Below are 14,312 nucleotides of genomic sequence, written 5' to 3'. Positions count from 1 at the left end.
ATGTTGCTCAGCAGTGCTTGCGCAGAGCCCAGGCCTTTCCTGCCCCTCAGCAAAGGGGCTGAGGGTGCACAAGGAGTTGGGAGGAGGCACAGCTGGGACAGCTGATTCCAACTGCCCCAAGGGATACTCCACTCCATAGCTCAGCATATAGAGCTGGAGGAAGAAGAAGAGGAGATATTCAGAGTGATAGCATTCACCTTCCCAAGTCAGTGACAGGTATGATGGGAGCCCTGCTTTCCTGGGAATGGCTGAAAACCTGCCTGCCCATGGGAAGGGGTGGATGAATTCCATGTTTTGCTTTGCTTGAATGTGTGGCTTTTACTTTACCTGTTAAACTGTCTTTACCTCAATCCACAAATTCTCCCACTTTTACTCTTCTGACTCTCTCCCCCACCCCACCAGAGGGAAGAGAGCAAGGGGCTACATGAGGCTTATTTGCCAACTGTGTTAAGCCACAACAGGAGAACAATCAAGAACAAAGTCTGCAAACTGGTCCCACTGCTTTGAATTCGTGTTTGGTAAGATTTTTGCAAACCCTATCTTTGTGCCTGGCCTTTGCACAAGAAGATTGGGTTCAACTGAACGTTTCACTGGTTCAGTTGGTCTAGGTTTGACCCTATTCTCCATTTCTGTAGTGTGTGTGTGTGCTAAAAAAATAAGAAATGCTTGGGGGACACCCAGAAGTTAGGAGGTTCTATGTAACCCCATATGGAAAATGTTTAAAATAGGGCAACAGTGTTACTGATAAAGAAGTGCAGCTGAACAGGGCAGGATTTTGGCAGACCACTGAAATAGTAACTTCAGCTATGGAAAATACATAAACCACACCTTACACTGGCTTGCTTATTACAGTGTGCAAAGACCCCACCAATCTATCAAGAAGCCAAGAGCAGCAGAAGCCTTCACAGGACACCCTTCAGCAGGACCTGGAAAATGAGCACAGTCAAGGTCATGCTGGCTAAGGAATTAATTCCTGTGCCCTGGTGCTGACTGCAAACCCAAGAGATACTTTGAGCTGTCCTGTGGTGGCAGGATCCAGAACTCCCTTCAAGAACACGAACATTTCCCATCTTCCCCTGGACAAGAGGGATCAACATCCACATTCAAGATCCACACTTGCCACTGTTGTGCTGTGCACATGTTTGGACGAGGCTCTTGAGGACATGGGGGGATTCTTGGGGCTGTCCTGTGCAGGGCCAGGAGCTGGACTTTGATGATCCCTGTGGTTCCCTTCCAGCTCAGAATATTCTATGGTCCTGTGATTCTGTAATCAGTGCAGCAGTAAATTTCATGTTCTTCATCACGAACCTGTAAAACAAGCGAACCAAAGCCGAAGGTTTTTAGGGATTCACAGGTCTTTCAGACAAGCCAAGGCCAAGTCTCAAGCAAACCTGAGCCAATGTCTTTCACTTGGAAGGTGCAGGGTAACCTTAGACTCTGATATAGCTAACACCACAGTGAGGTTATAAATCCAAATCCACCAGGCTGCTTTAAGACATTTTCAAGATCAGAAGAGTGTGTCCAAGCACATTTCCAAGTCCAGACTTGTTTCTCTGCTGCAAGAAATAATGCTGCAATATGAATAAAAATGCAACAAAGTTCAATGCCAGACCTGATAAGAGGAGAAGAGTGATTTGTTTTTACAAAATGAAAGTCACTCCCTCATACTGTCACACTCACACAACCCTAAGCACTGAAAAGTTTGTATCCTCCTGATCTGGCCACGATTCCTCATGCTGGCACAGGGGACCAGGAACACTGGCTGCCCAGTCCTCACCAAGTCTCCTGAGTGACACTGTCCAGGTTCAAATATGATGGTTTTCACTCATCAGGAGCTGACAGCGATGAGTCTCTCCATCCTGCCACACCCCTCTGTGAGTCATCAGGATTTTATCTCCTGAGTCCTTTGTCTCCTGATCTGGGTGTTCTGAGAAGCTGTCCCTGGATGTACTTCTCAAAGACCTGCCAGTCCAGGCACCAGCAAGAGCTGCCACCCATCCTGTCACCTCCTGCCAGTTGCTCCTTTGGTAGTTTTGCAATATTCCTGCAATATTCCAGTATTTCCAATATGCCTGTATTCCCGTGCATTCTCCCTTTGTCCCAGCCTTCAGATTTTTGCCACGATTTTCTCTACTACCACACAGGCTGTGCACGAGACTGTACTTGGGCACACCTTTCATCTGAGCCCCAGGATGCTACAAAGAGGGAGAGCCCAGTTCCCACTCAATCCACAAGGAAGGGTTCAAGGGACTCAGGTAAGAAGCAAAGTCACCTGGCAGGTCTTCTGTACTCAGTTCTTCCTGAGCACGAGGTGGGTGCTTTGGATAAGATTCATCCTCTCAGATGTAGACACTTGGAACTAAATATCTCCTTCTGAGCTTCCTCCCTAGCCAACATCCCGGGAACAATACCTCTCTTCCTGGTGGAGATGGCTCAGATGGGTTGGATGGGGTTTGCCCGTGGAGTGGCTATTCCTTTCCAACGCCTGCCCAGGGAGAAAAGGGTAGTGAGCTCAGTCTGAGGTGTCTACTCTGCAGACTTCTGAATTTAGGAGAGCTGAATCCTGTCCCTGCAGCCCAGAGAAGAGCAAGTAATGGGGGTGGGAAGCACATGGGTGCTTCCAAGCACATTGCTTGCCATTCACAACCTGATCCCAAGCCCTTTCTCAGCTGCTCATTGCACACGAGTTTGAGCTCCTCCACGCTTCCTATAAACTGCCTAAAATCATGGGCAACTTGAGAGCAGGATTCTTCCTCTGCAGACTTCTCCCTGCCTTTTCATCTCACAAGCATCCTTCTCCTGAGAAGTTGCTGGGATGCTGGTAAGGCCCTTTGAGCTCTCCTGCCATCCCCCTCCAGTGCAGCAGAGTTTGTGGGTTTTGATCTTTCTCCCTGTCAATCTCAGTTGGCTCAAGGAATGTCAGGGAGTGCTTTGTGGTCTAGAGCGCATTGAGGCACGGGAAGAAAATGTTCTGTGGGGCAGGACAGGCTTTTATGTGGTTGCTCATGACAGCAGGGGGCTGGACAGGGTGAACCAGGAGGTCACTTCCCCACCGACATTCCCAAGTGCACCAGTAGGAAAGGTCAGCGGCTCAGCAGCCTCCAGTTCACTGTCCTATCAACATCCAACCTTCTGGCTTTTGCTGGTGGCTTTGACTCTTAAAGGATGAGCCAGGGGAACCTCACATCACTGCTGGGGGAGTTTTGTTGCCAAGCCTGATTCAACTGCATCAAAGTTAATGTACTTCCAGGATCCAAGGGGAGTCCCAGACACCAGCCAGAGTGTTGGTGGCAACCAGGAAGTTTGTGGGCTAGGGAAGGATGCTGCTTGGAAGTGTTATAGAAGACCTCGTTGACTCCATACTTCTCTGGTGCATATGAGTGCACTGGTTACCTCAGTAACAGGTGTTAAAAAGTCCCAGCTTGCTGGGAGTAGACTTTGCCACCCTCCCTCTTCCCATAAAATCCTATTCTCGTTGTGCTGGCAATAAATAACCCCCTTGTCATGCACCGTGGGCACACCAAGTACTCAAACAGGGCCATCCTTTGGAAGGGAGGGTTATTTTCAGCGGCAGATTTTAGCTGAAAAGGGGAAGCTCTGAATGGAGGCTCTGGCATTTTGCAAGGCTTAGCTGAATTGTCGGTTCCTGCTGGTTCCCACAGTCCTCCCGGTGTGGTGGTGTCACTGTGTCCACATAGACGAGGGTAAAGTGATATTTTGATTAATGTCAGCAGTCTGGCACTTGGTGAAGGTGCAGTCTTTGCTCTTTCCTCAGCTGAAAAACAATATGGCTTTGTCACTCTCCAGCAGTCGGCAGGGACACATCCTGAGAACCAGCTGAGCCCAGTGACTTGGTGAGGGGAAAGAAACAGGAGGAAAAACTGCTTGTTGTTTTGATACAAAGATTATGCCTCTAAAATGCAAGGGAAAAGAAGGGCCAGATGTATGGTTTATGGTCAACAGCAAGTAGGATTTTAATCTGACAGGCATATCAAAACAATCCTCTAAAAGATCAGCATTTCAGCCTCTTCTTCCAAGGGGGGACATGTTTCTTGGTTTCCAGTTGTAACCTGGGCATCTTTCTTTCATGTTAGAGGGTTTAATATATCACATCATCTGCAGGGCTATTTCCTTCCCATGATTCAGTTGGGATTAACATGAGGCCAGTTGATGCTCATGCTCTCTCCCTGGAATGAAGCTCTGGACAATCTGATCCAGACAGAAGGCGTCCTTGCCCATGACAGGGGGGTTGGAACTGGGTGATCCTTAAGGTTCCTTCCAACCCTTCCAACTATTCTGGGAGTCTGTGATTCTGTTACTTCTTTGGCACTCCCACTGCATGTGTGCAACACACACAGCAGTGCCTTCCTTTGCACACACCAGATGTGTCTGTTCAGTGCCTGCCATCCCAGCTCAGAAAGAAAGGTACTTTGGAAAGCACGGCTGCCCAATTGGTCTGGCAGAGCAGCTGCCCCAGGGGTACAACATCAGGAATTAATCCCACCAGGTGAGCAGGAATGAGCTGCTGGAGGGCAGCTGGGAGCTGGCTGCAGGAGGGAGGTGACAGGGAGGCAGGGTGAGTGCTGGGGTCAGTTTGGATGTGGGGCAGTGCCAGGGACTGGTGGGTGGATCAAAGGGCCGTGGCCTTTAGGGGGAAGACACTTGCCAGAAGGAGGGCTCAAAGAAAACACAGTAAAATAATCTCTGAGCTTGTTTGGAGCAGGGGAGGTTAGTGCTTTGCTGTGGAGCACCTAACTCATAATAGTAACAAAACCAGCCAACCAAACAAAAGTGACTGTTGTTCCCTTTCTTCATGTTGTCTCTGTGGGAACCCAGATAACACCCCTGAGATGCCCCAGGTAGGGTCACTGTGCCCCAGCCCAAAGCCAGGCACTTGGCCCTTCCTTTGGGGTGGGCAGGGGGGTTTCCACCTATGCATATCTTTGTCTTCTCCCTTAAGGCCTCTTCTCCACCTCCTCATGCTGGGGCTAGTTTGGGTCTTTCCCAGGCAGTCTCCGGCTTTCCAGCTGCAGGGACTTTCCCCGGGAACTTTTTCTCCCCACCAGGACGTGCCTGAATTTTGTCCACCCTGTGTGATCAGATGCTGCCAAAAAAAAAAAGCTATAACAAGAGTAACAACACCCACACTTTTTCCCAGGGCGCCCACCCACCAGGTCCAAAATACCACGAAAACCATCCTCCAGGCACAGATCCTGGCTCACATGGGCACAGCACACCCCTCGAGCATCGTCAGCTGGTGTTGGTGCTGGAGCCCCACAGGCACTAATCATAGAATCATCCAATGGTTTGGGTTGGAAAGCACCTCAAAGATCATCCAGTTCCAACACCCCTCCCACGGGCAGGGACACCTTCCAGTAGACCAGGGTGCTCAAAGCTCCATCCAACCTGGCCTTGGACACTTCCAGAGATGAGACAGCCACAGCTTCTCTGGGCAACCTATTCTGGTACCTCACATTAAAATTTTCCTCACACCCCCTCACAGTGAAGAATTTCTTCCTAATATCTGATCTAAACCTACTCTCTTTTGAAGCCATTCCCCCTCATCCTCTCACTACATGCTCTTGTAAATGTTCCTTCCTAATGAAGGAACTCCATCCAACTCAGTTGGTCTTTTTCCTTAATATCTTCCTGGGTGCTGGTAGCCAAATAGCTGTTCCCCATCTCTGGCACCTCCCTGGGCACTTGCACTTCCTTGGCAAGAACTAACTCAGGGACTAGCCCTGCAAAAGACAATGTGGCTGCCAGGAGCCCCCTTCCTGCCCATGCACTTGTTTCTGCAGCTCCTCTTCTGTCCCTCCACTGGCTTCTTAAATGTTGTCACACTTAAACTTTGTCCCCTGCTGTCAAGGGGCTTAAAAATTCCCTCTCCCTGTCCCAACCCTGCCTGTGCAGGGCTCATGCAGCCACCTGAGCTCGTGTGATCTGTCTGCACAGAGACACCCAAGCAGCTCCTGTACCCAGAGCATCCAGCCTTAAAAACAACCCAATGGACTACAATTTTCTTCCCAGCACCTGTATCCTGCACACCTGCAGAGCACTTTTTAATAGGAAAAATCATCCCTAATTTTTATGCTTATCTTATAACAAGAAGTAATACAGTTGAATTGTATCATACCCATCCCTTTACTCATCAGCATTTTCCAGACTTCCATCTTCTCTTTCCTTAAGGTTTATCTGAGAAGTGAGCTTATCAGAGAAGAGATTAAACCAGATTTCTGTTGCTGTTGCACAGTTTCCTAACTCTGCTTCCATTTACTGGCAGACACGTGAGTGCTGACAGCGCCTGTGAACCCAGGGAAGGGCTGCAGAGTAGGCACTGAGCAGGAAAATTTTGGTAGATAGTCTGGCAAATCTGTCTTCTGCCTCCTATGCACCACCCTGCCCTCTGCAGAGATGAGCCCTGTGGACAGGACACAACAAGGAAGGGGGTAATGTCTGACCTACCATAACAGCCATGACCAAGGCTCATCTCTCTAAGCCCTCGCTGACTTGTAGATTGGCTTCAGAGCCCAAAACCTCCTCTAGTTTTTCCAGCTGTGCTAGTGGATATAATGAAAAATATTCCCTCTGTCTACAGCCCTTTGACCTGGCTGCGTCCTGAGACATTGCAGCTACAGCAAAATATGCTGGAGACCTCCATGTCTGGTTCTCTTCCAAGGCAAAGAGAGCATTTCACCTCAGATGCTTGAGAAACGTGAGTTCACATCTGATTTATTGGAGGACTTTGTTCTGTGGTGCAAACACGTGGTGAGAAACTCCTCTGTGCCCTGAGTGCTGTGTGGGTCACAAGGAGAGGGGCTTTTGGCACAGTAACTGCTCACCTCAGGCTGACTCCCTGTCAACACATCACCCCTTCATACAAACCCCTCATGAAAGGTCTGGGCAAATGAAACCACAGGTGCTATGGGTATGAGTTTGGATATGAGTTTTTCCAGGACATTTATGCTGTCTTACTCCAAAATGTACAGGTAGAAGCCGTCAGGCTCTTCTGTCTTGCTTTTTTGAGGTCTCTTGGTTGGTTGGTTGTGTTTTTTTGGTGGTGGTTGGTTTGTTGTGTTTTTTGAAATCTCTTAGTTAAATTGATGCATTTTCAGCAGCTTGGTTAAAAACCTAAGCATGGAAGCCATACACTGAGGCAACTTTCTGCAGTTTGCCAGGCATAAATGTGAATGAGAAGCTAAAATGCCAGTTCAGCCCCCCTAGGACTTGGAGCATCAGGTGCTGGGGTGGAGAGCAGGACAGTCCAGCTACACAGCAACCACACACTGATTTGTGCTATACTCAGCTGGAGAGCATTTACAAGTGCTTCAGAAACCAGGGTGGCTCCTGAACTTCATCTTATTCAAGGAAAAAAACAGATGAAAAATACATATATATCCTCCCTTGCATGTTTGTTTTTTTTTAAATTTGTGTTATCAAACCATAAAAGAGTTGATCTATGCTTACTACTCTAGCTGAGACCTTGTCTCTGAGTTATCTGCCAGCTCCCCAAAGGAGAAGTTGGAGTGTGGTTGGGCTACTTTTTCCAGGAAAGATGGAAATACTATTGTAGCCAACTTCACTGGTTCGCCCATGGGTACCATCTGTTTTTTGGGTCTTTGTTGCATCCCAGTCTACACCTCTCTTACTCCATGCTGCCTTTCTTAGTTAAAATGATAGGGAGATAAAATGATAGGGCATTAGTAGTTCCTGGAAGACAAAAGCCAGCCTGGCAAGCTTACAAGTCAGCTCTGGTGTGTACTGCTAGAGAAACTACTGCCCAGCAAAAAAACTGTGAACAATTGCTTTCCTCTCCAAAATCCTTTCCCAGACTCCACTGGATCTCCCTGCCATTGTTAATTAAGTTCATGGTATTCCATTTTCTCTGTGTGGATATGACAGGGTGTTTGTTTTGCATTAAATTCAGGTGAGACTTCGAGCTGATGTGTTGAAAATCAATGAGAAGCAGAAATTATCAGGGGAAGCCAAATTGCTACAGGGGCTGAATGAGCCTGTTCGGCTTCCTGGTTTCAGTCCCATGGACAGGGTCATATATCCTGGTGTCATGAACCTCACAGGGGAAATAATAACATATCCAGAGACTGAAACAAAGCTATGTATAGCTTTTCTTACCCCTATGGCCCGCTGAAGCACATAAATAAGTCAGGCTTTTTGCATTACTGTTTTGTGGAGTGTTTGGAAGTAGTTCATAAATTATTGGAGAAGAAAGGTCAGGCTTTTAAAGAATGCTTTGGAAAATCAGCATCTTTGGGAAGGATTTGACACGCTTTGTTTACAGTGTGAGAGAGTTCAACACACAAATCCTCTGAAAAGCCCAAGGAGCCTTCCAGCAAAACCAGCGGAGACAAGGCTAGATATCCCAAATATTTCTCCTTAAGTAAAAACAAACAACAATAACAACCAACCAAAAAAAAAAAAAAAAAAGGCAGGAAATTAAACCCCAGACCTTCCTTAGTCAGCGCTGAGAATTATGAAGCAGACTTTCTAAGGCCTTTACAGCTCACCTCTGAGCTCTGGCAATAACTCCTGCTGAGTTATCTCAACACAAACATCATCAGAGCCAAATGTCGCTCCAGTGCAAGACTCAGCCGCGTGTCTGAAGGATAAGGATGGACTAAAAGGGACCTCTTTGACCAGAGACACACCCTGTGGCCTGTAAAACACTTTGAGGGGCATATTCCCCTGGGTTCCCCCTTGTTTTCGCCCTGGTGGCTTGGTGGTAGGGTGACACTGCACATTCCATCCTCCAGAGTGGCTCGACAGGGAGGAAAAGGGCATCAAAGGGCTTTGGCTCTGAGGGATTTCTCCAGCAGAAAGAGGAAAGGAAAGCAAAAGGACTGTTGCAATTAGCAATGTGGAGGGCAGACAGCAGTGATTTAAATCAGAGAGGGGCTGACATCAGCCTGAGTGGGTGGAGAACTGAGACAGTTCGGACAATGGGGCTGCTCTGCTTCCTTTGAGCACATTGTCAAAATAAAAGGGAAAAAAAACCTGAAAGAGTTACTGTTGGGGTGTAGAAAAATAAGGGGAAAAAAAAAACACACAAAACAAAACAACAAACCCACAACATTCTCCGGAGGAACATACAGGAGATGCTCAGCAAATACCGAGTGTGACCTTTCCGTCCTGTGTTCCCTTCCAAGCCGGGAAGGCCACTCGGTCCCACCGGCGAGGGGCTGCTGCCACCTCCCGGGAGGGGGATGTGCTGCTGATGCTGGGCGGCCAGGGCAGGAAAAGCATCTTGAAAGGTACCGAGACACAACACCAGACCCGGTTCTTTGGAAAAAAAGCAGGAATAGTTGGACGAGTATGCAAAAATCCTTTGGCACAGCATCTCGGAGCACAGCGCTTGAGGCACCAAGAAAATAAAGCTGTTCGTGTGCAAATGCTGTGTTAGATATGACATGTTTTGTGCACACCAGAATACACACGTGTTCAGAGCTTCACTGCACTGATGGCCTTAAAGGCAGAGCAGGCTCTGGATTAAGTGAAGCTCCTTTTCCCCTGATCCGAGGTTAATGAAATGATCGACCAGCTATGAAATCTTCACAGAGAAATCACTGCAAGCAAATCATGGAAATTCCCTTTTTCCCGACTGCCAGCTGTGCCATTGGTTCCCCTGGGACCCACCAGCCCACGCCATTCAACAGGAACACTGTCCATGAGCCCCTTGAGAGGTTGTGTGCTGAAAACACTCCATGCAGGGCCTCCCTATGTCTGAACCCTTACACAGATCGACCCCTAACCATCCCAAAATAGCTCCAGCAAGGACAGCACTCTCTGGAAGCAATGAATGCTACAGAGGAGAGTCTCCAGGGCCTTGTGGATCAGCCTCTGCCTATATGCCAGGGTAGTTGGGTCTCTCCCGTGTTCCCAAATCTGCCGACTGACATGTGCTGGCCCCCTCCCCGATTTACAGCTCCCCCAGCACGGCTGTGTGGCAGCACCTACTGGCCCCCTGTCCCCACAGTGGTGTGGGCAAATGTGGGCTGTGAAAGGGCAAGCCAGGCAGGACATCAGGCAGAGCCTGTGGTGGCTGACAGGGATTTCCCCAGCAGCAGCAGGTTTTGCAGAGTCCCTGCCCAGCTACCACCACCCCTGCTGAGGCAGAGCACCTTCTCCAGGCCAAGCTGAGCCCACCCTTCCCAAGAAGACTGAAGAGTTCACAGTCCTCATGGTGTGTGGTAGGTCTCTGCAAGACAGCTGGAGGATGGCCTTTGAGGCAGAGACAAGTCCCCGAGTTTTGGTCGACTTACATCACGTCATCGTCTTGCCTCAGCCTCTCTGACTGAGATCTCATTTTTATTCTGCTTGTGTTGCACTCCCAGAAATGCCACAAACATCTACACCACGTCCCAACCTCACATTTTTCATTAGAAGTGCCAGTTAATGGCAAGGGAAGCGCCAGCCGTGTAACCTGGCTCCAGTCCTGCTGCCTTGGCTCTGTACAGATCCTGATTGCACTTCCCCTGGGAAAACCCTCCTCGGCCAGATAAGGAGCTGGGAAATGAGGGACTTGGCAGGTACCTGCTCTTCTCACATGAGCTGGTGGTTTTCCAAGCCAGTCCTGACAAGAGGTCACACTGGAGTGACAAAGTCCAGGTTGAGGGGGGCAGACTCCACATCATGGTCTCCTCTGGCTGCTTATCTCAAATTTACATGTCCAACAGCAGAAATAAACTGCAGAGGTCTGCCCAGAGTATCAGTGTTATGCACTTCTGAGAGAATATTGGAATTTTTCAGATGTGTTTGGAGCCCTTTCTGCTGCCAATGGGGGCAGCTACTGCTTTTTTAACCTCAGATCGTAGAGACTTATGTAGCAGAGATCAAATCCTGATGACAACACCGAGGGGACGAGGGGTTATGGGGGTTGTATGCAGCAGAATTTGCTTTAAAGAAAAAAAAAGGTGAAGGGGGGAAAGGTGGGGAAAGGCTGGCAAACTTTCAGGCTACTCCCAAATTTTGTGTAACACTGGCTAACTTGCAAATCAATCAGGAACCAAGAAAAGCCAGAGTTGTGCAACCTTTGTCGGGTCCACGTGCCTTGCGCCCTGGGTTCCCGTCTCCCTGGGGAGATGTCGGGAGCCGGGAGGCGAAGGGAGTCCTTCTGAGAGCCAGAACGCAGGAAAGGCTGCCACCCCGTGGGGACACAGCTTTTCCAGGCAATCCCTGCCTCTCTCCGGGGCTGTCCTGCCAGAATCCGGGCGACTTAAGTCCAAAAGTAATGGATCAGCCAGGGGCGGGAGGGAGGATGCAGGATTCATTAACTGCCTGCTCCCTTGCAGAGAGGGCTGTGAGAGCCCTGTGTGCCTTCTCCAGGAAAGGGTGAGGAGGGTCTTCCTTATGCCCCTACCAAGAGGGGAGACAAGGAAGGAGCCTTGCCCAAAATGCTGAGGGATAGCGTCCTGGCTGGTGGCCTGCAGGTCAGATCCTGCCAGCTCTTGCTCCCAGCTTTTTCTTGGAGGAAACAGGATCCTGGCAGAGGTGACATACCCTGCCCAAGCAGTGCAATACTGAGGAGGGCAGAGGGCAGGTACAGCACCAGCAGCTGCTGCTGCTCTCCATGTCACTGCCACCCCACTGAGCTACTGGAGCCTCCGGGAAGAAGGGGAATTGCCTGGAGGAGGGTGCACATCCCTAGACCGCTGTCTGCTGCATCCTCCTCAGAACCCTTTAACAATTCCTCTAGAGGGGAAACTAAAGTCATTTCTGCTTTCTTTAGGCAAGCAAGGTAATCAGTTTGTGTGGAAACAGAAGGCAGGTAATAAAAACACACTGCAAAAAGGATGAATAGTCACCCTGAGCAGAAGCCCCTGGTTACAGGCCACCCTACACCAAATTGCCTGGATGCTTTGAAGGTTCCCTGTGGGTAGGGTCCTCTGATGCCTTTCCCTCCTTGACAAAATCATCCACTGAATCACTAACCAAAAAACCTCAAAGAAATTTTGTTAATCCTTGAGGAGTATTATCAACACCTTATTAACAGGTGAATTTGCATAGAAAAGCTGTGGTGAAGAGCTTCTTGCTGAAACTGTGGTCATAGGCTATGGATGACAAGAATTTCTTTAAAGGAAAATTAATCTTGGCAGAGGAAAACAAGAACTTTTGCAGACCCAAGTGCACAGAAGGGGAGGAAGAGGAGGAATATCCCAAAGCGGTGTGACTAGGAAGACTTCTGGGTGAAAAATGTGAAATATTTTGAGTGACACATAGGCACCAGTAAGCAAGAGGCAGTTTCAAATAAAATGCCCTTTTCATGCCTCCTGGAACAAAATTGCCCTCTCCCAAAGTGGGCTCCTGTAGGCTTTTCCCCTGGACATGCAAATGCAAAAGGCAGCCCAATTTTTGGCAGAAAGCTTTGAGATTGCCCAGTAATTAATCTCAGTGAAAAATTGGTTTAAAATAGTGTCAGACGCAGAGGGGATTTATTGCTTTCTAATTACCAGGCAGTAATCACCCTCCTTGCCTGCTTCTCCCTGATTCTGCAGCACTCCCCTCTCCTGCAGCCTTGCCCCTCTCTCTGCTTCTCCTCCAGCTGCCCAGTTCCCAGCAGGCTCTACTATCCTGCTGTGATACTGATCCCAATAATGCCCCCAGCACCCCTGTCCTTGGGAGGTTTGGACCAGGATGAGCCCTGGGACACACCCACTTTCTCTGTATAAGAGGCAAAGCTTTTGCTGCTGACTGCCAGCCCTCCCTGGGGTTTGGCCTTGATGAGATGGAAGCAAGCGCTTTTTAAATTTAAATAGTCCCAGAGCTTCTGTGTTTATGGCTCATATTAATATTTAAACCCATCCCATGACAAAAAAAACCAAACAACAAAAACCTGCATTTTTCTCTCTTTTTTACAGCAAAGAGGAGGAGGCTGGTGGGGTCAGCACCAGCTGGAGCAGACACTCTTTCTCTGACTGTTGTCACCTCCCAATGAAGGCACAGACATGTGCTCTTCCCTGGGAAGGATGTCCTTGTTTTGTTGTCACCCTGCCTTGATTTGAGGGATCCAGGAGCCCTCAAAGACATGATTGAGACAAACGTGTCTGCTCCCAGGGAAGCAGTGACCTTCTCTACTTGGGAGCCAAGGTGGACCTCAGAAGCTCCACCTCCCATTGCAGGACTTGGATATAGAGATCTCAACCAAGAGGAAAAGTATGCCATGTCCAAGCTGATTTTACCTATGGGGTTAATTATGGGCATGTGGGGTTATCAGCCTTTCCTAAACACCCTGGATTTCCATCTGTGTGGAAAGCTATTTGAGTGGAGCACCAGTGCTGAAACTCAGTCTTGAGCACTCACATCTGTGCAGATTTGGGAGCTGTGGATTTCATGTGTGGCAGCTGCAGGGAGAGCTCGTACCTGCACCCTACCTGCCCTGCCATCAAGCAACTTTAGCCATTAATTTGGGATTAAATCCTTCACATTGTTCCACGGAGATGAGGTCTGCACTGCTGTCTGTACTGACCCAATGAACTGAAGGAATGGCATGGTTGTCAGGCTGCTGAATTTCGTCCTTTTTCCCATCCTTTTGTTTTGCTTGCATGAAGGATAACAGGAACACGAAAGAAAGGGCGAGCCATCATCCCGACAGTGGAAAGCTCATCCTTTAAGCAGTGATAAGCACCATGCTGACCTCCAAAAACCTTCCAAAGGAACAAATGAAACCCCCGAAGCCAATTGCGTGTTTCCTATATCACTTTATTGACCGCCACTGACCACGTTCTCAGGTTGAGCGCCAGATACCAGTGGGAGAGGTGGAGCTACCCTAGAATTACAGGGAGAGCAAGGGAGACGGTGTGTTAACGCACAGGCTGGGGAGAGCTGGCTGGGGATGTGAAGCCTCTGCACAGCGGTGAGCCCCCCTCTCTCCCCCGAGGGCCTACTAAGACAGTAGAAAGACGTGCTTGTCCTCCTGCCAGTTGTCCCTGAGGGAAACGACAGGGTAGTGGTGTGAACAGATACACTTAAACACTTCGCTGAAAAGAAAAAAAAAAAACAACCAAAACCACGTTTCAACTCCCCGAAGGTGAGATGTTATTATTTCTCCTGCGGCTGCAAGGAACTCGTGGCAGGTTCATCGCACGCACGCAGGATCTCGAGTGTGGGGCTTGGCTCTGTTGCTGTTTTGTTGGGGGTTTTTTTTTAAGAGTAACCAGTTTAACTCTGAGTGGGGTAGAGCAAGTCTGCAGGGCTTTTCCCCTGCTCCAAGCCTTGCCTGGAGACTTGGTGCACCAGGAGCCAGCATTGCTCGTGCACTCCCTCCTACCTGATGGTGGATATGGGCTACAGCACCAGAC

The 14,312-nt window shown here is 49.0% G+C and overlaps 1 protein-coding gene across 1 annotated transcript in view; it reads right to left on the bottom strand.

The window, feature by feature from the left end:
- Positions 1-902: 902 nt before the first annotated feature.
- CRYAA (crystallin alpha A) overlaps positions 903-14,312 on the bottom strand; it is a 16,278-nt gene continuing 2,868 nt past the window's right edge. The window contains exon 3 of the mRNA XM_029964738.1: positions 903-926. Within this exon, the coding sequence (XP_029820598.1) occupies positions 903-926 (24 nt within the window). The remainder of the gene's footprint in view (positions 927-14,312) is intronic.

The sequence above is a fragment of the Manacus vitellinus genome, unplaced genomic scaffold, assembly GCF_001715985.3.
Source record: "Manacus vitellinus isolate BGI_N305 unplaced genomic scaffold, ASM171598v3 scaffold_7_pilon, whole genome shotgun sequence".
In the NCBI taxonomy this organism is placed as follows: domain Eukaryota; kingdom Metazoa; phylum Chordata; class Aves; order Passeriformes; family Pipridae; genus Manacus; species Manacus vitellinus.
Note: the sequence above shows the minus strand (reverse complement) of the source record. Positions and strands in the feature narration are given on the sequence as shown.